Source organism: Osmerus eperlanus, chromosome 4 (genome assembly GCF_963692335.1).
Source record: "Osmerus eperlanus chromosome 4, fOsmEpe2.1, whole genome shotgun sequence".
Classification (NCBI taxonomy): domain Eukaryota; kingdom Metazoa; phylum Chordata; class Actinopteri; order Osmeriformes; family Osmeridae; genus Osmerus; species Osmerus eperlanus.
In genome coordinates, this window is record NC_085021.1 from 10829531 (window position 1) to 10857383 (window position 27853).

Consider the following 27853-nt stretch of genomic DNA (forward strand, 5'->3'; position numbering starts at 1 on the left):
AGGGTTCCTTGGACCACAAGCTGCAGCAGGTGATCAGAGACAACCTGTACCTGCGCACCATCCCCTGTGAGTAGGACCCCTGCTGAACGCAGCCTGCTGACACATCTGTCACCGAGCTCACTCTAACGACCTCCTCTCCAGATGGGCCTTCTCTCGCCTGGGCGCCATCTTGCTCCTCCTCACACATCCTCCCTTTCTCCCGCTGGTTTTTTTCTTCCCCTCCCTCGTGCCCTCTCAGCCATCTCCATCTTTTTCCACCTCCCTCCATCTTGCCAGTCGGTTTCTCACTTATTACAGAAAGGATCCCTGCAGCTTTGATCTGCGGCAGGGTAGAGAGAGAAGGAAAAGGTCACACCGTCATCCTCCTTTCCTCCTCGCTACCTACTTCCTAGTCTAGACACCCAGACTCGTGTCTGGGTGTCTCCTCCTGCAGTCTGCTCCTACAAGGGACCCGTGCCAGGCCACATCCTCCCATGAACATGGCTCTTGTTAAACGTCACCATAAAGACCAGCCATTAGAACCTCATAATTATTCTTGGATAGGTGGTTCAGGATATCTCTTATTCAACACTAATATGCCTGAAAGGTAATGTACAGGGTATAAAATGCACGTAATTGTGATTAATTCATTTATACCTCACACCGACACCTCTATTAATTAACACTTCCATTGTGTGTAGGAGGGCTGCCAACTCTTGTGGCTTCCTCTCTCTCTCTCTCTCTCCCTCTTTTTCTTTCTCTATCTCTCTCTCTCTCTCTCTCCCCATCTCTCTCTCTCTCCCCATCTCTCTCTCTCTCTCCCTCTTTTTCTTTCTATCTCTCTCTCTCCCCATCTCTCTCTCTCTCCCCATCTCTCTTACTCTCCTCTCTCTCCCTTTCTCCCAACTCTGAGCTTCCCAATGTGATCTAATGTCTATGTACCACTTAAAAGATGATCATATATAACTGCTGTTTATACCCTGGTGACATACCAACAAACAAAAGGGCCAATCGGAGGAATGGAAAGAGCTGCGTTTAATTTTCTATGCCGCTCCGCTTAATGAAATGGCAATTACCCTGCTTTTCACATTTATTAACACCGGGAACTCATTTGTAATCAGAGTAACCATTTTGATTTGCATTTAGAAAGTTTTCTTGTTTCTTAGTGCGTTCCGATGGAGAGCCATACATCTCTTCCATAACAATGCCATTTTTCATGTGGACCAATGATGCTGATGGATATTTGTGCACAACAGCATTTCATAATCAGTGCCAATGTTCTGTTTTTCCTCATGATGGATACTTCAGCTCTGGTGATGCATCCCAAGTGGCTTCAGGGTGTTATTCAGTGGTTTACTTTAGACAAAATCCCTTTTACTGCAGGCATTTTTTTCACAGTTAAACATAAAGAAGCTATGGAGGACAGTGAGTCTTCATTAGAGACGCCCATTCAGCTTGTCAGACTGCAGAGTTATGACTGGGTCAGGATGTGGCGTCGGAGACACTGACCTTGTACAGGCTGTAAGTCTTGCTTCTGTCCTTTGACAAACCAGCAGAGCGTAAGGAAGGCCTTGTCAAAGGGGCATTAGGCTCCCTCAGCTCCTACAGGGAGGAGGGGGGGGGGGTGTACCAGCCTTCACTGCCTGCCTCCTCACTGCCTCCTCAGAGACACCTGTACCGGCTGGAGCAGATCAGCACCAGGCCCACCTCCCCTCTGACCCCTTCAACACCCACTCAACCCCCCCCCCCCACCCTTGCACAGGTGGGCTCCATCGCTGCACAGGTGGCGGTGGTTGTCTGACCAGAATCCCTGTTCCTCCTGAACCACCCGAAGGTACAAAGGTTGCTTTACAGCTCCAACTCCCCCCCCCCCCCTTCTCCCTACTCATCTCCAGCCCCAACCCTAAACTGTCAGGGGATGAAGCCACCAGTCCTTGGCTGAACCCCCCAGGTATTAATATCCCTGATGGCACGCAAGAGATCACTAAGAGCCGCATCGCCACGTAGAAAAAATGAGAAGGAAATAAAAAGTTATTTTTCTCGAGAAGTGGCCTTTTTGAACTTTTTGACAAAAAGAGATCCTAACCGCCCGAAACCACTTCCATTTCCCTGCCAAGTAACAGAGGCTATGTCTTCTGCTATATATTTTCAAGGATGTTCAATTATGATCTGTTTATTGAGAGTAGCCTGCAGTGCATGCTGCAGAACAAAGCCAGCCCCTCAGTGTTGTATAGTGAAATCTCAAGGTCCATTACAGCCCTGCGCCTTCTCCAGTTCAGCACACAGTCTGTTCACTTCTCCCTCAGCAGATGTTGTTGGAGGAGTGGGGGCGCTCTCTGGCTAGTTGGGGGCCATCCAGAGGACCCTGTAGGGCTGTCTCCAGTGGTGCCTGGTGCCCCAGGGCTCTCTGGGAGACACTGCACCAGCTGGTATGGTTTCACATGGAGGTCCTGTTGTGTTAACTACGTCGCCAATTGTATTTCTTTCCGTCTGAAGAAATGGGCTTGTGGGACTCCACTTAAGAGGGTTTTGTTGCGAGTGTTACGATCACAGGGGGGTCCCGGTGTTCCACTGATTGACCGCCCCCACCTGCTACGCAGCACACAACAATGCAGTTCCTGATTTTTGTTCTCTGCTTCCGTTAAAACTCTGCTTTTGGTAGATGTTTTTAGTTGTTTGGAAGCTGCTTTAATGCCATTGTTTTGTCTTTTCAAAGGTGAACCTACCAAAGTATAAGAACATAAACATGGAAGTCAAGTCGAGGATGGAAGTCAGATGTTTTTTTTTCACTGTACCATTTCAAGAATTTTCCTCAGTATTATGGTTTCACACCTCATCTTTTCTTCCATTGCTCCATCTTATGCTGTCTCTTTTATCAGTCTAGTTTCTCTGTTGCTGCACAGAGCTGTATTGACATTTCATAAGTTATAAACAGATAAGTATAGCTAAGTGGAAGGACATTTGATGTTGATCAAGAGTTTGAAGGTCCAAATGCCAGTTCTGATAGGGGAGAGAGACCCACCCTTCCTCTCCCTTCCACCCCACCCCTTATATTCCTCCAAGGGAACTTCCTATCTGTTGAAGCTTTCACACACAGCCCAGCAAAAAAGTTGCGTGGTTAGAGGTCCGAATGCCTGAATTACATTTACATTTTGTCATTTAGCAGACGCTCTTATCCAGAGCGACTTACAGTAAGTACAGGGACATTCCCCCCGAGGCAAGTAGGGTGAAGTGCCTTGCCCAAGGACACAACGTCATTTGACACGGCCGGGAATCGAACTGGCAACCTTCAGATTACTAGCCCGATTCCCTAACCGCTCAGCCACCTGACTTGACTAACCTGTTGACACTAGAAATGACTAGCATGTTTTTATTCACCGATTGGTGTCAGGACATTAGTATTCCAGTCTCACTGCCTCTTTATCTCATCATCAGGGCAAAACAAGTTTGTCCAGGTGAATCGGCTGAGCAAACAGGGAAGCAGTCACAACATATTCCCATGTTTACCTTTTCATAGACCCATGTATGACTTCCTTTGTGGGTTAAACCTCTGACTCTATAGCTCAGGCTGGAAGCCTTTCATTACTGATGGGAGAACTGGGAGGACAGCAGTCGGATGGTCGGAAGATGGATCTGATGAGGGAAGAAAGCATGGATATAAGAAATTATGTGTTTGGTATTTCTGTATAGTGCTGTGTCCCTAGTGAGCTGTTTGGGTCAAATTACAGTTCATCAGCTATAAACAGCCAATCACAGGACATCTGAGCTGAGGGTGGGCTTTTCTGGAGCATCACATGGTCTCAGTAGGCATGTGCTGTTCCTTCTCCTGAAGATTACTGGATTAACATGTGCAGCGGCCCCGGCGAGAGAATCGATAACAATAAACAGTTAGCTAGCATTAAGTGTGTGTGTGTGTGTACGCTCCTGTGTGTGTGTGTGTGTATGTGTGTGGTGTGATTGCAAGATGGGGGATGTTTATACCGGCTCGCACTGTCATGCAGCTCATCATCCAGATCTAAAACAGGAGTCAAGCTCTTCAAGGTACAGAATAGAGAAGGTGGGTGTTTGGAGAGAGGAGGCAGGAAGGAGGGAGGGAGGGAGGAGCGCAGTGCCGTGTCTCTCAGATGTTGACAGTATGGGTTATACCCACAGGAAAGGGAGCCTTAAACAAGGCCTTCTCGGTTCAGGAGCATATTTCAGCGGGAGCTCTCATCTCTGTCACTTCAGACCCAGGGCTTGTGTCTGCGTGTTGCTCCAAATAACCTTTTCCCTCGATGGGTTGTTTTTATTTCCATTGAAGCAAGGAGCATTTCGTTAACTGTGGAAGGTCATCAGCTTTACTACAGCAACTACAATGGGAGAAGTGCACACATGAACATGCACAGATAAATATTGAACTATTTTTCGTGACTGAGGAGATCCCTGGCACACACACACAGACAGACAAACTTGCTCTTGGTTTCTAACTACCTTTCTTGTTATGTTGTGTAGGTGGCTGTTTTATATTTAGAAAATGCATTCATTGCCTAAAATTGCTGAAAATAATAAATTCATTTTGTCATGTCCCAACACACCCCACAGTGTTTCAGATGTGACTATTCATAATGTTGACAAGACCCAGTACTCATCCCTGCAGGCATGTCCCCCCCCCCTCCCCATGTACACATTGTCTCAACCTCTACTGTCTGCCTCTAGTGACTCCAGTCTCTCTCTGCCTCTAGTGTCTGTCTCTGGTGTCTCCAGTCTCACTCTGCCTCTAGTGTCTGTCTCTGGTGTCTCCAGTCTCACTCTGCCTCTAGTGTCTGTCTCTGGTGTCTCCAGTCTCACTCTGCCTCTAGTGTCTGTCTGTAGCGTCTCCAGTCTCACTCTGCCTCTAGTGTCTGTCTGTAGCGTCTCCAGTCTCACTCTGCCTCTAGTGTCTGTCTGTAGCGTCTCCAGTCTCACTCTGCCTCTAGTGTCTGTCTGTAGCGTCTCCAGTCTCACTCTGCCTCTAGTGTCTGTCTGTAGCGTCTCCAGTCTCACTCTGCCTCTAGTGTCTGTCTGTAGCGTCTCCAGTCTCACTCTGCCTCTGTGCTTGTGTTCCTGGCAGGTACCACCAGACAGCCTAGGGAGGGGGAGGTTCCTGGAGTCGACTACAACTTCATCCGTGTGGAGGAGTTCCGTGTCCTGGAGGAGAGCGGCATTCTGCTGGAGAGTGGCACCTATGACGGTACGATGTGTGTGTGTGTGTTGGGGGAGTATGGACAGCAGAACAGAAATAAGGAGGGAGGCAACTTAGAAGGGAGCTTGTGGTGGCGCCATGCTGTCTCCTCCCCCTGAGGGGGCAGATTCAGAGGAGGTACGAGCCTGCCTGCCTGCCTGCCTGCCTGCCTGCCCGCCTGCCCGCCTGTCTGCTTCATGCTTTGTTTGCTCATGTGTTTACTGAGCTGTCATCCTTAACCAGGCTGTCAGGTGAAGTCAACACACACAGGATGCGTAACACAGACTTAAACGTGACATAAACAGGAAAGAGAAAGTTTGTTTTTGGTCTGTTCAGGCGTTGACTAGACCCAGCCGGCAGCCCAGGTGGCGTGGCCCTCTCTGCCCCAGACGTTGAACCAGTAAGCAGGGTTGATAATGGATCCACAGCCTCAGTCTGCAGCCCCCACCTGAGCTCAGACAGGTTAATAATGCCTGGACCTCTCACCTCCCACGCCCCCAGGAATCTCCACCCAGTCACACAGGAAACACACAGGAAATACACTCAGGCACACACACACACACACACACTCATGCACTGGCTCGACCACACACACATAAACACTCTTATCTATCTCTTACTAACAGAGGTATTTAGGGTTTAGTCAATGATTCCCCAGTCAGTGAATCAGTAACTGCAGTGTGTCAGTCGTGTTTAAGGTCTGGCAAAGCTCTCTCTCCCTCTATCTCTCTCTCTTTCTACCATAGATTGGTACGTTTGCCTCTGGTTGGTTAGCTCCCATCATCGACCTGCTCACCACCATGACTTAGCCCACTGATCTGTGGACAGGCTGCCTCTGATCTCCGAGCAAAGGTCTCATCTCAGAACCAGACTCTCACACACACACACACATCCGCAAATGTATACACCCAAGCACGTATGCACGTACACCAGAACAAGATGTTCCAGTCCTACTAAAAAGGAGAGATCAGACAGTCGGACACCGTCTCACTCTCTAACCAACCACTTACGTAGCCTTTTTTCCCCAGTGAGGTGTAAGGGTGACAGACTGTGATTAATAGCAGCTGCATCCACACTCTGCCTGAACCGAGAAAGCAGTTATCTATGTGAGAAATAGAGAGTGTGTGTGTGTGTGTGTGTCAACCCTTGGTGTTTTATTTCTCAGGGTTCAGAATTGTCTCACTGCTACTCACAACATGTCCCAGTGGCCAGAAGACAGATGCCAGCCCCAGCCCCATTTGTGAGAGAGAGAAAGAGAAAGAGAGAGGGGGAGAGAGACTGTTGTGGAGGATGAGGTATAACCAGCCTCTACCTCCGTGTGTCTGGGTCTTACCAGTGGAGATGAGGGGAGTGGAGGTAAGGTGAGTGGAGGTAAGGTGAGTGGAGGTGAGGGGAGGGGAGTGGAGGTAAGGTGAGTGGAGGTGAGGTGAGTGGAGGTAAGGTGAGTGGAGGTGAGGTGAGTGGAGGTAAGGTGAGTGGAGGTGAGGTGAGTGGAGGTAAGGTGAGTGGAGGTGAGGGGAGTGGAGGTGAGGGGAGGGGAGTGGAGGTAAGGTGAGTGGAGGTGAGTGGAGGTAAGGTGAGTGGAGGTGAGGGGAGTGGAGGTAAGGTGAGTGGAGGTGAGGTGAGGTGAGGGGAGGGGAGGTGAGATGAGGGGAGTGGAGGTAAGGTGAGTGGAGGTGAGGTGAGGGGAGGTAAGGTGAGTGGAGGTGAGGGGAGTGGAGGTGAGGGGAGTGGAGGTAAGGTGAGTGGAGGTGAGGTGAGGGGAGGGGAGGTGAGATGAGGGGAGTGGAGGTAAGGTGAGTGGAGGTAAGGTGAGTGGAGGTAAGGTGAGTGGAGGTGAGGTGAGGGGAGGTAAGGTGAGTGGAGGTAAGGTGAGTGGAGGTGAGGTGAGGGGAGGTAAGGTGAGTGGAGATGAGGTGAGGGGAGGTAAGGTGAGTGGAGGTGAGGTGAGGTGAGGGGAGGTGAGGGGAGGTAAGGTGAGTGGAGGTGAGGTGAGGGGAGGTGAGGTGAGGGGAGGTAAGGTGAGTGGAGGTGAGGTGAGGGGAGGTGAGGTGAGGGGAGGTAAGGTGAGTGGAGGTGAGGTGAGGGGAGTGGAGGTAAGGTAAGGTAAGGTAAGGTAAGTGGAGGTGAGGTGGATACTAGCCCGACTGCAGGGTTGGGAGGCGTCGATATGGAGCTGTGTGTTGGTGGGTGAACAGTCACCCCAGCTGCATAGCTCAGCAGTAGATAGGGCCAGGGCGCTGGGCCAGTTCCCTCAGGACTGGCAGGGTGTGTGTGTGTGTGTGTTGGGTGGTATAGGAGGGGGGCAGCCCAGGCCAAGGCCCCCCCCCAGCAGGTCCACTACATTCCGAGGACTGTTAAAAATCTGCTTTAGTAGAGTGGGCTTTGAGAACGCTGAGTCATACAGTACAGAACTTCCCACAGCATCACCCAGCACAGCATCACCCAGCACAGAATCACCCAGCACAGCATCACCCAGCACTGCATCACCCAGCACAGCATCACCCAGCACTGCATCACCCAGCACAGCACCACCCAGCACAGAATCACCCAGCACAGAATCACCCAGCACAGTGTCACCCAGCACAGTGTCACCCAGCACAGTGTCACCGAGCACAGTGTCACCCAGCACAGTGTCACCGAGCACAGAATCACCCAGCACAGCATCACCCAGCACTGCATCACCCAGCACAGAATCACCCAGCACAGCATCAACCAGCACAGCATCACCCAGCACAGTGTCACCGAGCACAGTGTCACCCAGCACAGTGTCACCGAGCACAGCATCACCCTTTAACCCCCCCTGGTCTGCCCTGACTACTCACACACTAACAAGTACGCATAGCAGCACACTCACATTCACACATGTACAGTAGCCATGCTCTCTCTCTCTCTCCTTCCAATAGCATAGGAATTCAGGGGTGAGAAGGCTGTTGAGGTTGGGGTAATCATGCCAGCAGCCAGCCAGCTCTGTGCCAGGGCCAGAAGGGAGCGTGTCTGCTCTGCAAGACATGATGGGCTGTACCCGCCTCTGAAACTGCCAGGCTGAGAGGCTGGAGCAGGCTGCCACTGCCCTGCACATAGGGAACTGATCCTTCCTGATTAATGACAGTGAGGCTCTGGCTGGCTGCTTATCAGAGAGAGAAAGGAAAAGAGAGAGTGAGAGAGAGAGAGAGAGAGAGAGATAGCAAAAGAGAGAGAGAGAGGGTGGAAGAACATAAAGGTGACTCCCTAGAGAGACAGAGTGGGAGACAGAACAGAGGGCAAAATATCGAAAGAGGGTGAACAGAAAGGAAGAGCGACAGAGAGGAGGAGAGATCGTACAGAGAAAGAGAAAACCGGCAGAAAGAGATCGAATATAGAGGGAGACAGAGTGGGAGAGAGAACAGAGAACCAGAGACGGAAAGAGGGAGAAGAGAGAGATGGAGAACAGAGCGGAAGGAGAGATGAGGGACTCCAAAGCTTTTTCAAACTTCCACACGAGGGGTTTCCACGCCCACGCTTCAAAAACACCCTTCGTCTTCCCTGACTAACCCAGCGGGCGTGTTCATAATATCTCTGTCCTCCAGCGGCCAGAAACAGAAGCTGCCTTCATCACACACACACACACACACACACACTGCTGCACCCATAGCCTGACACGTTTCTCATCAGCAGGGATGTGATGCCATGTTCTGGCTCTGGCATTGAATACTGCTGCAGCCTCCACAGAGCATGCCTTCTCATCCACAGTGGCTTCCCAGGACCCCATACACCTCCTTAAGAGGGCGGGGGGGGGGGGGCTTGAGGCTGCCCCCATTGGGGCAGCCTCAAGCCCCAATGGGCTTCACTGAACAGAGCAATGCTAGCGTGTTTGTGATGGACTGGAGGTGTGATTGGCCCCGGGCCACAATGCCGAGTTTGACAGCATGCTGATCTGAAGTGTAGTAAATCACTGTGCTACGGAGAATGTGTCTGTGTTATGGAGGGGAGTTGAATAACATGCATATAAAGCAGCCTGCTGGCTAACAAGCTACACTGGCTGCCTGAACGCATCTCTTGTGTGACCTGTACGTAAATGGTGTGTCTGTGTCTACCGGACATGCACACAGACGCGCGCGCATGTGTGTGTGCATCGGTGTGTGTCAGTACACATATCAACAGGTTTCCCGTGGTGGGCTTCTCTAACGGAACGTGAGACATTCCTGTAGTCATAGCAATCAGCGTTTGTGGGTGTGTTTACTTCCTGTCTGCCTTTCTTAGCCCATCTGAGGAACATTAAACCAACATTGGTAGTGCTCCCCCCCCCTCCTCTTGAGACATATCTTTCACTTTTCCCATTAGATTAATAGTGACAAATACGGCTACAAATCTCCCCCCCCCCCCTCCACTCCCCTTCACCGTGTGCTGTGGTACACATTAATCAGAGCCTTGGAGAACGCTGTTTATGAGCTATTAATCACAGCCCAGAGAGATGAAGGAAGCGAGGGAGGGTTCCACAGGTGGGGTTGGTGATGGAGGTGAGGGGGGCGAGAGATGTAAGGACGAGTAGGAAGAAGAGGTAGATTGCATGAGAGATGAGCAAGAGATGAAGAGAGGGGGGAAAGAGCCGGGGTGAGACAGAGGGAAGGGAGAGGGGGTGGCGGGTGACAGGTCTGGATTAAAGAAGACCTGCCATCTTTCATCTTCGTGGCTGCGTGCCGAGGTATAATGAAGCTGTCTCTGGACAAATGCTAATTTGTAGGCTCAGGCGTCTGGGCGGGGGCCTGGTAAGATGGTGTGGCAGAGAGGAGAGGTAGAGGAGAGGAGAGGGAGGGGAGGGGAGGGGAGGGGAGAGGTAGAGGAGAGGTAGAGGAGAGGAGAGGAGAGGAGAGGAGAGGAGAGGAGAGGAGAGGTAGAGGAGAGGAGAGGAGAGGAGAGGGAGAGGAGGGGAGAGGTAGAGGAGAGGGAGAGGAGAGGAGAGGAGAGGAGAGGGAGAGGAGGGGAGGGGAGGGGAGAGGTAGAGGAGAGGGAGAGGAGAGGTAGAGGAGAGGTAGAGGAGAGGAGAGGAGAGGAGAGGAGAGGTAGAGGAGAGGAGAGGTAGAGGAGAGGAGAGGGAGAGGAGGGGAGAGGTAGAGGAGAGGGAGAGGAGAGGAGAGGTAGAGGAGAGGAGAGGAGAGGGAGAGGAGAGGAGAGGAGAGGAGAGGGAGAGGAGAGGGAGAGGAGAGGGAGAGGGAGAGGAGAGGGAGAGGGAGAGGAGAGGGAGAGGAGAGGGAGAGGAGAGGTGGCCTGATTCCTGCTCGGCTGAGCGGGCCCCTCATGCCTGCTCCCCCCATGATGAGGTTATAGATTATTATGATGCACTTAAACACTTAGCACAGAAACTGTACAAATGAGTTAATTCAGAAACGGAGCTTTAGGACAGCAGAGCCATAGGACTGAGGGGAGAGAAGGCAATCACTGAGCTTTAATTCCTATTCCTCCATCTGGCATTCTCTAAATGAGCTACAGTATTAATTACGTAAACGTATTAAGTAGGGTAATAATACATTCCAATGAGGCACTCCGATTCTGAATAGTTTTAAAGAGAAACCAGGACTGTGTAAAGACAATGAGGATGTTTTACAGTAAACCAATACAGATTTACTGTAACTTGTGTGCTTATTATTGGTCCTTTAGGATCATTATTTCTTCAATTTGCAGCACCTGTGTGACACTGCTTTCCAAATGCTGTATTGATCGAACACCGACCGCCCTCTGTTTGATTGGTTATGTCCCACTTTGTCCTGCCCTCAGAGCTGTCAGGTGACCCTGTCATTCAAAGCCCCCCAACACACAAACACACACACACATACACACAAGCACAGACTGACGGCTATCAGCTCAGTCAGCTGAGGCCAGGTGACAGTGGCTTCCCAGTGAGAGAGGGGAAACCATATAGGAATCAATAGCACTTCCCTCCTGAGGGTGTGCTCATGGAGAAAGAGGGGGTCAAGTTATCTCCGTCCTCAGGAGTATAGGAGAGGAGACGGTACACTGCTGCAGTTTGTCTCCTCTGCGTGGCGTGCCGTGGTGTTGCCTTGGGCGCCTACCCGACCCAGGACAATAAAGCAGAGCTGATGGAGCTAGCTAGCTACCGCCTAAGCTCCTGTCCTGGAATAACGGCTCCCAGGGGCCTCTGGGAACACTGCAGTAAATATAACAATACGACTGCCCAGGCTTGGCTCGGCCTGCACTACAGAGACGAATAAAGTAACACTCCTCTTCTTTCTTTTTGTTTGTTTGTTTGCCTGTGCCTGTGAGTAGGTAACTACTATGGGACCCCCAAGCCTCCCGCGGAGCCCAGCCCTGTGCAGCCAGACCTGGTGGACCAGGTTCTGTTCGACGACGAGTTTGACACGGAGGTTCAGCGTAAACGCACCACGTCCGTCAGTAAGATGGACCGCACGGACAGCGCTGCCGCTCCCGAGGAAGAGGAAGACGAGGAGCGGCCCTCCCTGGTCAACGGCCTCACTGGTGAGGAAGACGTTCACCTCCCTCTCACAGCTCCGAACCTCCCAGAAGAACTTCCACACTCGGATCAGTAGTCTGTGTGGAGCGGCCCATATTTTTTACAACATGGCCTTTCATTATTCATACTCCGGTCTAAAAACAACTCTCTTCTACTATATAATCCAAGTACCACCAGCTGCGCTCCCCCCAAATGAGAATGGGATGGAAGGGCATTCTGTCCCCACTCCCCCCCCCACCCCCACGCTGCTGCAGGATTAGCTGTTCTGCATGCAAGGTCAGTTCTGAATAAAAGCCCTCTGAAGTCAAGGAGGCATGCGTGTCTGGGAGGCTGGCACTAATCAATAAGGACCGAAATCCCCGGGCTTCAGGGACATGGCCTAGCCTGGGTTTACTTTTCACAATGACAGGATCCTCATTTAAACTCAAGACAAGTTAGACGGGGCAAGTGACAGAACCCCCAGAGTAGGATCAGCATCCACACAGCCTGTTGCAACGAGGATCAAATCAAATCAAATGTATTTGTATAGCCCTTTTTACACGCAAGCATGATAGAGGATCCCTCTAAAAAATATATAAGGCCCAAAAGCATACAGAAAACCAATTAAAGTAGAGATTTACACTGTAAATATAAAACACAGAGCTTGTTGTAGAATGTCAGTTACCATGGTGATGTGTCTAACCCAGTGACAAAAGAGAGGGGATGTGTATCAGTAGCATATTAACTAGCTAATTAAATGGTATGGGGTTCTATTCCAACCTGTCCTGGAGGGGCATATGGCCCCATCCCATTTGTCCTCTGAACTGTTCTCCTCTGAACTGTTCTCCTCTGAACTGTTCTCCTCTGAGCTGTTCTCCTCTGGACTGTTTGCCCTCCAGCTGGCCCCAGCTCATTTTGCACTGGCTGGCTAGCTGGTGGCCCCAGACTCAGAATTGATTGGGCTCCCAGCCACTGCCCAGGCCAACCAGGGTACTAGGGGCCAATGCCATGTACCTCCCAGGCATATGATGTGAGGGGTCCTGGGTGCCAGAGGAAGCTCTGTTATCTGATAGGTATTTTGTATGTAAAATATTTCAGCCAGAACAGGCTTGTTGACATGGCAGCCTCATGTTCTAAATCCGGCTCTGCTCTGGCTCCACCCCCACCTTGTATTGAAGACTAACACAAGCCTGTTATAAGGGACAGGTCAGGAACATCAATAGTGAATGTTCTTCTTAAACTCATAATTGTATTTGAACCCACACACAACACAATACAACACACACAAAGACATGCACACACAAATGACACAAAAGGTTCCATACACCCATGGTGAGAAAGGGATTTGTTTCACAAAGCTGAGAGCCAGTTGTGTGTAATAATTGTTGTAATGACTTTTTTTCATATCAAAATCAAGAGGTCCCTGTTTTTGTCTGTAAAAATACTTAACTTTCTCCAGTCAAGCATGCTCTCTTCGGCTGTATGCATTCAGATGTGAATGAGAGTCCTCAATGCAGTGACCGAGCTAGGTCACAGATAGATGAGCTGATCAAAACCTGGAGATAGGAGTGTACGCACGCATACACACACACACACACACCATAAAGAGACACACAAACACGCAGACAAAGTAAAAAAGGGGACACATACACACAGAAACTAACACACACACAGTGGTCTGTGTGATGATAATAGGTTAGGGATGTTTGGCTCGGGGCTGCCTGAAACGTTGGTCAGCTCTGCCCTTGCCTGGGAGGCGGTTCCCAACGCATCACTGCTGACATGCAAATCCTGTGTTACTTGCTGCGCCTCCCTCTCTCTCTCTATCTCTCTCTCTCTCTCTCCCTCCCTCCCTCCCTCCCTCTCTCTCTCTCTCTCTCTCTCTCTCTCTCTCTTTGTTTCTCCCTCTTGCTCGCTCTCTCTCTCTCTCTCTCTCTCTCTCTTTGTTTCTCCCTCTTGCTCGCTCTCTCTCTCTCTCTCTCTCTCTCTCTCTCTCTCATTATCTGCCTGCCGTTTCTACCCTCATGTATGTGACCCAGCCCTCAGTGAGCACCCAGCAGAGCACAGGGCAGCAGCAGCAGCAGGGACCAGGAGACATGCAGGCAGCACAAAGGAGTCCCCATGCTCCCTGTGTCCACTCACCTCCCTTCCCCCTCTCTCTCCCCCTCTCCCCATCCCTGTCCTGCCCGTCCTGCTCCTCGCCCCTGGACACAGAACACAAGGACAAGGCGGAGTGGAGGAAGGCAGTCCCCAGCTACAACCAGTCCAGCAGTGCCATGGACTTCCGCTCCTGGAGCAGCCTGCCCAGGGATGAGGGCCAGGAGCCCCTGCCCAAGAGCTGGGAGATGGCCTACACAGAGACGGGCATGGTCTACTTCATAGAGTGAGTACAGACCCAATGCTACTGTCTCCCTCCTCTGATCCAGGAGTCTTGTCTCAGCCCAGTAGATGCCAGCATTTACGTGACCTTTTATTCCTTTAGCCGACGCTTTTTTCATTCCACGGCTACCGAGCTATTCCTCTGTGACCGCCAGCGTTTGGTTTTCAGAGCCCACCTGTAAGACGCAGGGGCTTTTTACAGGCGGATTGTACTGCACGAGGACTGTCTTGTTGTTCCTGTGTGTTGTGGAGCTGGACTGCTGCTTCTCCCAGAGCAGAGTCAGGCGCTGCCGCTAGACTTCCAATCAATAGCTCACCTCTGCAGCCCAAATAGTGGAGCAAATTGAACGCTCCCCACGGCCCCTCTCTCTACCCGGTGCCTGCTGCTCTCTCTCTCTACCTCTTTCTTTGCTTGTCTCACCACCAATCTCGTGGCCTCTTTAATTACCACTCGCCTTACTTCCATCTCTGCCTCTCTTTTACAGTCTCTACCCCTTTTACTCTACCTCTACCTGTATCTGACCTCTTCCTGGATCTCTTCACTTCGCTCTCTCTCTCTACCTCATGCTTTGTTTCTTTCTACCAGTCTCCCTACTATTTTCTTTACTTATCTCTACCTCTTTATGTCTGCCGCTCTCTCAAATGTGCCTCTCTATCACTCTCTCTACCTCTCTCCATAACTCTCTCCCTATCTCTCTAGCTCTACCAAGTTCTACCTCTCTAACCAACTCTCTTTACATATTTTTACCTCTCTCTACCTATGCCTGGCTGACTTTAAGAATTCAATGGCTCCCTTACCAAGCCACTTGAAGGCCAAAAAACAACCCTTTTTGTCTTGAAGAGGCTTTTATCTCTGCTCACTTTGCATTAGTAAAAATAGTTGAGGGAAGACAAAGTTCCACAGCTGCATAGCTGTGCTAGCTGTAGCACATGCACCTTCTCATGGCGTTTCTCTCTCTGCTCCGCAGTCACAACACCAAGACCACCACCTGGCTTGATCCCCGCCTGGCCAAGAAGGCTAAGCCCCCAGAGAAGTGTGAGGACGGAGGTGAGGCGCCTTTCGAAATGAGAAAATCAACTCCCATGACACCCACACAGCGTCTCTGGATGTTCCAAACACTCACACAGCACCAGAAGTAGTGGAGCCTTGTTTGTGTGTATCTTTGTGTACTCCCCACCAGTCAGTTTGGGGAGGTGATGTAGTCTCGTGTGCTGACCTAGGAGGCGTACTAGAGCAGAGATTACACATCCGAACAGGCTCGAGAGCAGCAGTGACACAGCACGCCCCCCCACCTGCCCCCATCCTCCTAATGGCTTGTGGGACACATGCGGGGAGCTCATCAGCGTGCTATCTCTGAAAAAGGCAATTCCACAGTCCCTTCTTGCGTGAAGCGCTCTCTCGCGCCGCGTGTGTTCGTCACAGGACTGAACACACACTCGAGATTCCACTCACACACACTGCTGGCGGAGACAGGCCATTATTTTCAGGATGGCCATAACAAGTCCACATTCCCTCCTTATCCCTCCCTCCCCCTCCTCTACCCGGCTTTGTGTAACTCCCTAAACACCTAGTGACAAATAAAAGTCGGTCTGGTACAGGTGTAGGTGTACGTACAGCCCGGCTGCACGCTGGGAGCTGCCAGCTCTCCGTGCTGCCTGGTTAGCCCAGCTAGCAGCCACCCAGAGCCTCACTTCTGTCTCGTTCTCCCCACAGAGCTGCCCTACGGCTGGGAGAAGATCGAGGACCCACAGTACGGAACCTACTATGTGGAGTAAGTAGACTCTACCTCTCCCCATGAGAGGGTGGCGGGGGCTTGAGGGCAGAGGTTCGAGTGTGTTTGGCCGTGACGATGAAGCGATATCATTTGACGTTGGTTAATTAGCCACTCTTTCGTTTAGTTGCCATCGGTTTCTAGAGCTATAGTCTGGTAGTAGACATGACTGTTAGGCTAACACGGCTAATGTAGAGGGCTATTAGTAAAGTTATGGTCTTGTTCCCATGGTGCTCTGCACAGCCACACCCCACAGAGGGAAAGAGAGAGGGAAGAGGGAGATGGAGAGAGAGAGAGACACGGTCACAGAAAGTTCACCCTGCGTAGCCCCATGAGAGGAGAGGGCGGGGAGGGAGGGATTTCATTGCAAGGAGGAGAGGAAAGGAGAGCACATTGTTTCATTTAATTTCTCTCCATTATTATTCCGAAGCGAGAGGGAGACGTGGAAAGAGGCAGGGAGAAGCGAGGAGAGGGTGAATCCACTGACCTGTTTACGTATGGGGGTCAACCACGCTTACGTCTCTCCCTGTCTCTTTGTCTGCTCCCGTTTTGTTTAGAATGAATACAGAGCGACACAATGCTTCATTATTTGTCTGAACCAAAAGACAAAACAAGAGCCATGTCAATCAAAGGAGCGAATGAGGGAGCAGGGAAAAGGGAAAGAGCGAGAGAAGAGGGAGAGAGAACGGGGCGAAGAGAGGACGGAGACAAAGAGAGGAGAGGGAGGAAGATGGGATGTCTCTCTGCCCAGATTGGACAGGGTGGATAACTCTTAGTATGAGTCATGTGCAACGAGAGCACAAACGGTACTCTTCGAAAAAGCCCACACTCTTTCTCCCCCCCGCTCTCCTACTCCGTCTCTCACACACGCTCACGCGAGCGCACGCACGCACACCATCCGCAGATCTCAGCGTGCCTCTGATTGGGTGAGCGGCGTCCGCGCAGATCCCGAGGTGCCGTCACGACTGGCGCGCACAGCCGTTAAAGCAGAAGCACATTATGTAAATGAGCTGCTTCTCCTGCTTTACATGGAACCTGGGGGCCTTGTCTCTCTGAGCAGCATGAGATGTTTAAACACACGCACACCCACCACCTGGGAAACAACACGTGGAGCCTTAAGTGGTTTTTGAAGCCTGGCCCCAGACCAGTTGTCTCCTAGGAGCAGGATCTGTATTCGGGGCTTTGTAAACACTCAGAGAGCCTGTCTGATCCCAGGTCAACACAGCAGACCTCTTAACGACAACAGACATGCGTCTAGATAGGTGTTTGTGTGCCGTCCACGGTGGTGGCCTGGTGGGTGGGTGGGTGTGTGTGTGTTTGGGGCAGAGTGAGCCACAAAAACCAAAGCTTACCTCATCGCCACCGCCATCCTATTCAAATCAGAGGTTTTGCATGTGTTGATGTCTATCGATATTCTCAATAGGAACTGCAGTGTACAGAGACACGACAACGCAAGTTTCAGCCTGTAAACAGACCCCCCCCCACACACACACACATATCAATTATATAAATGTATAGAGTATAAAAGAGATATATATACTAACAGTATGAAACACCATCATACAGAAAATAGAAGTAAGCTAGCAGTGTGTCATGTATATGTACAGTGGTTGAGGACTGGTTGAGTGGGGAGAATTGCTAAGTAAGGGTTCCTGTCTTTATGCCTTCAGCCACATCAACCAGAAGACCCAGTTTGAGAACCCAGTCCTGGAGGCCAAGAGGAAGATGAGCCAAGACACTACCACCCCGGGCCAGCAGGGGACCCCCACCCCCTCAGGTAACACCCAGGAAGTGGAGCCCTCTGGAAACCCCCAATCCTTCCTTCCCTCCTTGTTGTTGTCTTTGATCTAACATAATTAATAATAAGATAAGCTATACTTTAATGTCCGTGTAGGGAAATGTATTCTGGATTCAGTCCGTTCCACAGAGTTAAAATCATACGTCAACATCAACAAATTCAGGCAATTATTAGGATGTGAGCTTCATCCATTAGCAGACCAAGATCAAATAGTATTAGCTACTATCAAATGATTTAACTTGATTGAGTAGAACCAAGCGGTCACAATAACAATCATATTCAAATCCACTGCTGTGGAGGGCACTGCTGTGTCAGGCTGGTAGGACCCAGTGGAGGTGAAGGGAGAGGAGCAGCTGTACACTGACTCTCCTTCAAGAAGGCCCTCACCCCTCGCTCTCTTCAGAGGCCGTGTCAGACCTGAAGGGGAGGAGCTAGATCAGAAGCGTGGGAGAAGATTCTAGATGGGTGATCCCAGTCAGCTGCACAGTCACATGTTTCTAAAGGAGTTACTGTTGGTTCCTGGTGTTGTCCTTAGTGACTAATTCCTGTTTTTATAGTATTTTTACAATAAGCATGCTAACACATGCTCACACACACACAGACAAACAACAAGGTTGAATCAGGGATGAGCTATGATTGAATGAATGAGTAGTGTCTGCCATATTCACAGTGATATTAGACAGAGGATAATAACTGGTATTAGGTTGACACGCAAACTTCCATAGACATCCATATTAGCCTGAATTAACAAGTTGACAACAATTTGTGCAACAATAAATATTTCTTTAAAATTCACCAGAATACTGTTTATAAAGCAATCCTGGCTTCACTGGCAGCAGCTTAGCACAAACAGCCCCAGTCTTGTGTGTGTGTGTTTGTGTGTGTGAGAGAGAGAGAGAGAGAGAGAGAGAGAGAGAGAGAGAGAGAGAGAGAGAGAGAGAGAGAGAGAGAGAGAGAGAGAGAGAGACAGAGAGAGACAGAGAGAGAGACTGAGAGAGAGAGAGACAGACAGACAGACAGACGAAAAGACAAACAGAGAGAGAGAGAGAGAGAGAGAGAGAGAGAGAGAGAGAGAGAGAGAGAGAGACAGACAGACAGACAGACAAAAAGACAGAGAGAGAGAGACAGACAGAGACAGACAAACAGACAGAGAGAGAGAGAGAGAGAGAGAGAGAGAGAGAGAGAGAGAGAGAGAGAGAGAGAGAGAGAGAGAGAGAGAGAGACTGTGACTGCCTGAGGGACACGCTGGCGCAGGCCTGCCTCTGCCACTGCTCTCCTGGAAGCGACCAGAATAGCACCAACAACAAACCCTGTTCCTGCTCTGCATTCCCTTTGATCAGGACAGGCCTGCATGCTCCCCTCTGGGCCAGATCAGCACTTAGCATCATTAGCATCTCTGCTGGGGAAACACTGGTCATCATCTCTAAGACCCTCAGTGTTGGGGTCTTTGAGCACTTTACATTGGGATCAATGTTGCACTGGGAACACCCGCCTTCCATTTCATTAGTTAAACATCATCCAGCCATTGTCAAGGCTCGGTAGCGGGTCTCACCCCTCTCTCTGTATCTGGCTGCTGTGTCGCAGTGGAAGCCTAGTTAATGAGTATTAATGTCTGGTGGGGGAGGAGGGGGCGTGGAGCGGAGGGGCGTGCTGCAGCTTCTAAACACTGTTTTGACAGGGCTCCCCAGCCTGACCTTCCCCGAGAACGCCCGACGTACTGCGCCGTAATTCCGCGCTGACGATCCATCCTCACTGGCATTTCATCACATCACATGGGCCTGGGAGAGAGACGGTTCCCTTTGAGGCCGTGGCTAAATCGAGCCCATGCCAACACAGAACAATCCCCTGCCCCCTTCTCTCCCCCCTCCCTCAATCTCTCCCCCCTCCCTCAACCCCCCCCCTCCCTCAACCCCCCCCCTCCCTCTATCCCCCCCTCTCTCTATCTCCCCCCCCTCAATCCCCCCGCCCTCCCTCTATTCCGCCCCCCCTCTATCTCCCCACTCCCTTAATCTCCCCCCCTCCATCTATCTCCCCTCCTCCCTCAATCTCCCCCCCCGCTCTATCTCTCCCTCTCATGCGGAGAGCCCACAGTCCGCTGGCGTTGTGTGGAGAGACTCGGAGGGTTTGGACAATGCCCAGCCTCTGAGGCTATGACCTTTCATCCTGTCAGAGTAACCCACTCGCGCCTGTCGTGCTATGTGCACCATGTCAGTGACCATGCACGCACACACCCGCACACGTGGAACACATACTGAACACACATAGTCACTCAGCCCTCTGTCAGGCCACTCCAGCATGGGAATGTGGCGTTAATCACTCTCAGTGTAATCCATGGAGCTGCTCCGAGACATTACATTCATCAGCCAATTGCGGTGCAATTATGCAAATCACAATCCCACGACACTCGGAGAGGGATGAGGGACTGAGGACTGGGATCTATCTTTACCCTCCCTAATGAGACTGATGTCCCCTCATCCATCCATACACACGCTCTTGCACACTTTACACACACACACACACACACACTGTGGACCAGAGGGAAAGGCATTTGCTCTCTCTGACAGTGTACCAATTTACCTGAATCCGAAAAACTCATCAGATCTGTCGCTGGCACCCATCCATCACCGTTGCCATCGGGGGGGCGTGTGTGTGTGTGTGTGTGATGACGGTAACATCTTGTTGTCATGTCTGATGAGTGTCTTGCTTGTTAAACTCGACTTAGTTCAATCAGAGGCACTGAGTGACAGTGCCTCTGTCCTGTCAGACTGCCTGTCGCCATGACAACACACCTGGGAAGGATAGGAGAAGACAGATGGCAGGCAGGCGCGAGCACATGCCTGTGTCCGTCTCCGCTCACACACACACACACACACACACACACACACACACACACACTGTCAGCAGTGCAGCTATTGCAGGTGGCATGCAGGTCCCCTCCTGAGGATCAGGCAAACTCACCACAGTGCGGCCTGTATGTGTCAAATCCATTCTGTCATCTCACATTAGTGCTGCTGGGATTCCTCCAAAGATCACTGCAACGCCGAGCCAGAAGAGTCCTCAAGTAAAAGGGATACTTTTTCCCACATATGTAACACTGAAGAATATCAATGTGAGTATGACCACGGATGTCATGTGACCGTGTCCCTCAGAGGAGTCAGGAGGGGGGGCGCGCGGCTTCACAAGGGACCCCGCCCAGCTGCAGGGCTCCATGCTGAGGGCGGCCCTGAGGAAGAGCCCCCAGGGGTTCGGCTTCACCATCATCGGAGGAGACCGCCCAGACGAGTTCCTGCAGGTGAAGAACGTCCTGCGGGACGGCCCGGCCGCACACGACAACAAGATGGCCTCCGGTGAGTTCCTGCTCCCGCACACACACACACACACACACACACACACACACACACACGGACAGATACAATCAAAGAACCTCTGTCTCACGACACTCTCACGTACACCTGCTGTGAACAAATTCACATGCAGACACTCTCGCCGGTCTAACACACACATGTAAGTTGTTTATGGTTTACAATCAGTTACCCACTGCGCACGCAGGAAAACACATATTGTGGAACACTCCAATCCATGTGACAAGGTTAGCAAGGGCAGATCTTCGTGGACGGAGTGTAGCCCGTTTCCACCGAGAAAACCCCCCCATCAATAACAGCCATGTTGTGTTTATGGTGCACACCCTTTGTTTTATGAGGAGCCGTATATTAAAGCCTTCATAGGAATCCCCACTGGGCCTCTGTATAGCAAGGGGATTACGAGCATTCTTATCTAAAGCATGGCCATATATCATGGATCATATAGACCTGCAGTACGCAGTCCCAGTCCCACACTGCCGTCAGTGTTGCTGGTAATACCCGGTGCTAGTGGCCCAGTAAACACGGCTAAGGAGCCATGAGCAGCATCTTTTTTGACACTTAAATGAATCACTGTCGACAGCGTACAGACCGTCTGACTGATGTTAACTTGCATCGTTTTGACAACCATAAAGTCACAGTGCCGGCGCTCTCTGCTCCAGAGGACACCAGCGAAGAGTCTGTTACTATGCATGTAACCATGCTGTAACAGGGTGTTACAATTGATGTTACAATGCTGTAACACTCCAATGTTACTATGTATGTTATCATACTGTAACACTATAATGTTACTATGTATGTTATCATACTGTAACACTATAATGTTACTATGTATGTTATCATACTGTAACACTATAATGTTACTATGTATGTTATCATATTGTAACACTATAATGTTACTATGTATGTTATCATACTGTAACACTATAATGTTACTATGGATGTTTTCATACTGTAACACTATAATGTTACTATGTATGTTATCATACTGTAACATTATAATGTTACTATGTATGTTATCATATTGTAACACTATAATGTTACTATGTATGTTATCATACTGTAACACTATAATGTTACTATGTATGTTATCATACTGTAACACTATAATGTTACTATGTATGTTATCATACTGTAACACGTTGGACATTTGTGCCATTTAACATGAAATAAAAGTGGATGAATATTTATATCCTGAATTACAGAATGTAAACAAAACCATAGCCATTTTTGGAGATACCATTAGTGTTTAATGGCTAGAGGATCAAAGCTTCTGGCTGTAACTTATTAACTAAAAACTGTTCTCTTGGCTAAAGTCAACTAAGGCAGTGAGTTGGAAAAGTAGAAGGAGATCGTTAGATGGTCTACAGATTCAAATTTGTTTAACATTCCTTCAGCATCGCTCTATCCCTAATGAGAAGCATACTCAGGGTCTCTCCAAAACAACAAATGTTTACATAGTAATTGGGTATTGATTCAGTGAAAGTCCACAGTGAATATGTGACCACCTGACCGTGTCTCACCAATCCACACGTTGCTCTTCCCCCAGAACCATGAATACTAAGTGAGCTGCCTTGATAACTGCAGCAGGAACCCATTTAAGATGGGAATAATTTCACTCAGACATTTGATCTCTCATGCAGTCACATCTCTTGTCTTTAATAGGCTACTCCACTCCCACCTCCCCCCCCCCACACTCCTCCCACCGCCTCCGCCTCCCCTCCCCCCCTCCTCCCGTCTCTCTCACCTTCCTCCCCCTCCTCCCTCCTCCCAGTTCCCACCTCCCCAGCCTCCTCAGGGTCTGTCAGGGAGCCTGACCATCCTGGCCTGTCTGGGGCTGTGTGGTGGCCTTGGGGCCTCGGGGACTCAGGAACGAGGGTTTCCCATGGCACTGTGGGATAGTCTGTTTCATCTGATCTCCAACTCCAACCTCTCTGTTGGTCTGTAGAGCTCGGAGTGAAACCTTAGTAGTGTACGTAATCAGCATTATTCATGTTGGCTGGCTATTGTACTGTGTGAAAGAGACAGTCAGCGGGGCTGTAATGGGAGGTTCCCCTATCGACAGCATATTTGAGGGGAAGCAGTGAGTTGCAGGTCAATGATCTCTCCAATCCTGCATTGATCTGGCTGCAGCCGGCTAGACCCCGAGAGGCAGGCTGAGGTAATGAACACAGAGAAGTGGACCAGAAATAGAATCCCACCAGCATCTCAGGTCAACTGTGTGAACTTATGGCATACTTTTCACTTGTTTTGTTTTGCGAGGTTTTCATCCAACTATTTGGTTGAGTCTGTTACTATGCTGTGTGTACCTGTTGTGTTCCCTGCTGAGCTCTCCTCTCCCCCCTCCTTTCTCCCTCCTCTCTGCCTTCCTCTCCGTCTGCCAGGTGACGTGATTGTGGACATCAACGGGATGTGTGTGCTGGGGAAGACCCATGCAGACGTGGTGCAGATGTTCCAGTCCATCCCCATCAACCAGTATGTGGACATGGTCCTGTGCCGGGGCTACTCCCTGCCGGAGGACACCAGCGGGAGCGAGGAAGGACAAGGGGAGGGCATTAGCCCCATGCCCCTGCCTCTGGAGCCCTCCCCCTCCGCCTCCACCCCCCACGACCTCCATTACACCAGCCCAGATGGCACCCTGCCCAGACAGACCGCCACAGTCCCACCCATGACCAACGGGGGGCGCCAGCATCAGCAGCCGGAGGGCCCGGACCCCACCCTGCTGCAGCCAGAGCTGGTGGGCGTGCCCCTGGTCAAGGGTCCGGGAGGATTCGGCTTCGCCATCGCCGACTGCCCCCTGGGCCAGAAGGTCAAGATGATCCTGGACGCCCAGTGGTGCCGCGGCCTGCTGAAGGGGGACGTCATCAAGGAGATCAACCGTCAGAACGTGCAGACGTTGAGCCACGCCCAGGTGGTGGACATCCTGAAGGACCTGCCGGTGGGCAGCGAGGTCAACGTGCTGGTGCTGCGAGGAGGTGAGGTCATCCTGCTGGCTGTCCTGAGGGGCGCTGGGACACAGGGTCTATAGGGAGTGGGGCCCGATGTAAAGTAACACCTGAGGAAGTCCAACTCTCCCCCCGCTGTCACCTCTTAGCCCCCCTCCCCCTCAGCGTTTAATAAAGCAATTTCATGCTCCATCCCCCCTCTAACTACCCCTCTCTCCCAGACAGACTCACATACCTGAGGCAGTTGCTTGTGGGTGAAGGGGAGTGGGTGTCCTATAATGTGTATACCCAGGGGGAAGAGCTCCCCTACTGTGACAGGCAGAATGAGAGGAAACAGGAAATTGCTTAGCCTTACTCTCCGTGGCCCCGCTCTCTCTGCAGCTCAGCCAGCACTCTGTCTCTAAGCTCCCAGGGCAGGGTGATCCCGCCCTGCCCTGGGCAGTCCTCCAGGGTTGGCCACCAGGGTCTGGAAGGTTCTCACCAGCGTCTGCCTCAGGAGGACACATAGGGGTCACCTTCACATAACCCTGAGCATGCTTCCAGCAGCTCATCCTCATAGTCAGAATGACTGAACAGAGTGTAGCTGCTCTGTCTGCGGAGAGGGCTTGAGAGGTGATTAGGTTCCTGAGAGGCATGTTTTCATAATACTCCTGACATTACCCCTGTCCTGTTTTTCTATGCTGAGAATCCTGACCAAACATCTGCCTCCTGGAATATACTGCCATCTACTGGCTGAAAGCTACGACAAGCCTGACTGTAGTGTTTACGAATGGTACGCAGAGATATGAGAAGTAAAAAGCTATTGTCCGTTTGCTTACTGTGCAAAATAGTTTTTGTTCACTCGAGAGACTGCAGCTTGTCCTTCTAATGAAAGCAGCCCCGGCTCTGAGGACGATCAATATCTACGTACTACACATACTGCTTAAGTCAGCCTACTGTCCTCTGTAATAATTGGTTTGCTTGTAGTGAGTCGTCCTTCCTGGCTAATAACATGTTATCCCTCTCCACTATCTTTCTGTATCCTTCTCTCCTTATCTCCAGGTCAGACATCTCCTGTGAAGTCTCTAAAACCTGTAAGTCAATCAATCATCAATTCTTGCTTTTTCAGGTTTTTGGTTGAGTTTCTGTTGTTTTTATCTCTTGCAATTTCTCGCGTTTCTCCCTGCCCTGCCTAGTCAAGTCATGCCTAGCCCAGCCATTGCTGCCTTGCCTTGCTGAAGCCAGCCTAGACCAGCTTTATATCTGAAGTTAAGTTCCTTGTAGCAGGGGTTCAAAGGAGAGCCTGTGTAGCTCAAACTCCGTGGAGAGACGTCAGAAGATGAATAATGAAAGGGAAACACTGTAACTTTGGGTGGTTCCTTGCTAGCAGCAGACTTGGTTCTGACACGGAAGCTGCATTATTCAGAGCTAACCGTAGCAAGACACCCCTGTTATGTTTGAAGCTAACAAGAGGTAAATGGACTTCTGGCAAAGCATTTCTCTTGTGAACATCCCTCCTGTTAGGACTGAACGTTTTCTAGCTTCTGAAAGTGTTTCTTCCGCCCCGAGCCGTTGGGCTGGGCGCTCCCACAGAGATGGGAGCTGTTGGTCCTGCAACATGCTCTCTCATCGGGATGACTGCAGGCTTACAGGGCTTTCATGACTATAACGTGTTGTGTATGTCCTCCCAGGGATTCATGTAAGAGGCTTGTTTGAGCCCAGCCCGCCTCTGCTGCTCTGCTAGTCCAATAACATGTCTGCAATGTCAGTAATGCTTTAGATTAGGAAGAAGGCACTTTCCCCTGACTTGTTGACTGTTGTGTTTGTTTGTTTTTTAAATCTGTGTTGTTTTTGTTATTGTTGTGTTTTAGTGCACGGCTCCCATGTCCCATTCCCAGCCTCAGCCCCAGCCTCAGCCTCAGCCCAGACAGGAGTTGACCACCAGTACAGAGACCCTGAGCCCCTCAGAGCCCATGCCCCAGCCCCTGCCCTTCCCTTCCAGCACCCTGCGCTCCGTCTCCCCCAAACCAGACCCCTCGGAGCTCTACCTCAAGTCCAAAGCCATGCTGGACAGCAAGCGTGAGTCCACCCCCCGTGTACTTAGCAGCTTTGCTTATCCTGTCACCGCACCAGCCGAGCAAAACTGTCATTCTGCCTTTTTCCCCCTCCGTCCCCCTATCCCTCTCCAGCCCCCAACACCAAAGATCTGGATGTGTTCATCAAGAGGAACCAGGAGTCTGGATTTGGCTTCCGTGTTCTCGGAGGAGAAGGTCCTGATCAGCCTGTAAGTATGGAGATGTAAGCCTGTAAGCTTTACCTATTACCCCGCCCCGCCCCCTGTGCATAATGGTCACCCACTCCTCCCCACCAGGTATACATTGGCGCCATCGTGCCTCTGGGCGCGGCGGAGAAGGACGGCCGCTTGCGTGCAGGGGACGAGCTGCTGTGCATCGATGGCGTGCCGGTGAAGGGGAAGTCCCACAAGCAGGTCCTGGAGCTGATGACCAACGCCGCCCGCAACGGCCAGGTCATGCTCACAGTCCGCAGGAAGCTCGCACACCCTGGTGGGTCCTCTACTGTTCTGACTGTGTGTGTATGTGCGTCTGTGTGTGTGTGTGTGTGTTTTTGTCTCTGTGATAATAGGGTATTATGAGAGGGAGACATGAAGAGAGCTTGTCTGAGTCAGAGACAGCGATTGCTTTGATGATTGCTTTCTCAGTATAACTGATGGGAGTCGTGGAGAGGGCAGCAGGCATTAGGTCGGCGCAGTGGGGACTATTTACATCTCAATTGGAAAGGGAGAGATTGACTGCTGTATTTGGTGAATTTGAAGCCCCTGCTCCATATAGCTTTTTTTACACAAAAATAGGCTCAATGTGAGATTGGTCTTCTGTGATTGCTTTAGGTTTGATATGTTGTATGAAATGGCAGACCTGATTATACTGCACAAATGAAGCCTCAGTCACTAACGTTTTACACTGTGAATCAAAGCAGCATATATATTAAATATATGATAGATTTATTGATGCTGGCAGTCCAGAAAGCTTCAAGCACAAAAACACTCATAGATGATTGACTTAAGTAGACAGAGCTCAAATAACAATGGGATAGCTGATTAAACTACAAATATGTTTTCCCAGAATCTCATCATTTCAGCTCATCACAGCACAGAGCCTTTTTGTAATCAAGTCTTTAAATTGAGGAGTTGTTCTTTTTGCATGCATTGTTACAATAATGAAGACATGGTTGTCATTAAACGGCAGCCAAAAAATCCTTTCAAGAAGACAGCAGTCATTGCAGACTAAGTCAGTCTAGACTAAGGCAGGCGTGATGACATCTTTCTTTGTGTGTGTTGGCACCAGAGGGGGGTGGAGAGGAGGAGGGCGCCCAACCCCAGAAGGCAGCGCCAACCCTGGTCAACGGCTCTCCCAAGCTGCCCCGCCTCGAGGGCTCCAGCGCCCCCCAGCAGGAGTGCTACGATGTCACCCTGCAGCGCAAGGACAACGAGGGCTTCGGCTTTGTCATCCTCACCTCCAAAAACAAGCCCCCGCCTGGAGGTGAGACACACAGAGAGATACTGCAGGCCCATCTCCTGACGTGGGTCTCTCCTGTCCATAGACTGAAGCCTACAGTTGCGTCAGTGGACGTTCAAGTAAACCGTACTCAGGGAACCAGTTCATAGCACTCCAGCTATTCTTGTTTTTGTTTTGTCATGCTCATCATAACTGCTCTCAGCATCTCTATTGTGCATTTCTGGGCTCCGGTCAGGAGAAAAGACAAGAAAACATTATTTTTTGCCTCATTTGCTCCTCCAAGGTCAAGCAGATCTATCTCAATAGCTACTGTGCTCAGGCCACACAAATAGCACTGGCCCATTCAGCGGTCTGTCTATCCATGTGTCTCTCCTTCTGTCAGTCTGGCTCCTTCATGCCAGTTTACACTTTACTGGTTTGTCTCATCAATGTTTAATGACCAGCTCACAATGCAGACCAAA

At 50.6% G+C, this 27853-nt stretch overlaps 1 protein-coding gene across 1 annotated transcript in view; it reads left to right on the top strand.

Moving 5' to 3' along the window:
• magi3a (membrane associated guanylate kinase, WW and PDZ domain containing 3a) overlaps positions 1–27853 on the top strand; it is a 39627-nt gene that overhangs the window by 4545 nt on the left and 7229 nt on the right. Inside the window, exons 3-16 of the mRNA XM_062460507.1 lie at positions 3–66; positions 5069–5188; positions 11444–11653; positions 13842–14010; positions 14975–15054; positions 15721–15778; positions 17449–17555; positions 20726–20923; positions 23320–23910; positions 24922–24953; positions 25731–25938; positions 26049–26143; positions 26231–26420; positions 27219–27416. Coding sequence (XP_062316491.1) covers positions 3–66; positions 5069–5188; positions 11444–11653; positions 13842–14010; positions 14975–15054; positions 15721–15778; positions 17449–17555; positions 20726–20923; positions 23320–23910; positions 24922–24953; positions 25731–25938; positions 26049–26143; positions 26231–26420; positions 27219–27416 — 2320 coding nt within the window. The remainder of the gene's footprint in view (positions 1–2; positions 67–5068; positions 5189–11443; positions 11654–13841; positions 14011–14974; positions 15055–15720; positions 15779–17448; positions 17556–20725; positions 20924–23319; positions 23911–24921; positions 24954–25730; positions 25939–26048; positions 26144–26230; positions 26421–27218; positions 27417–27853) is intronic.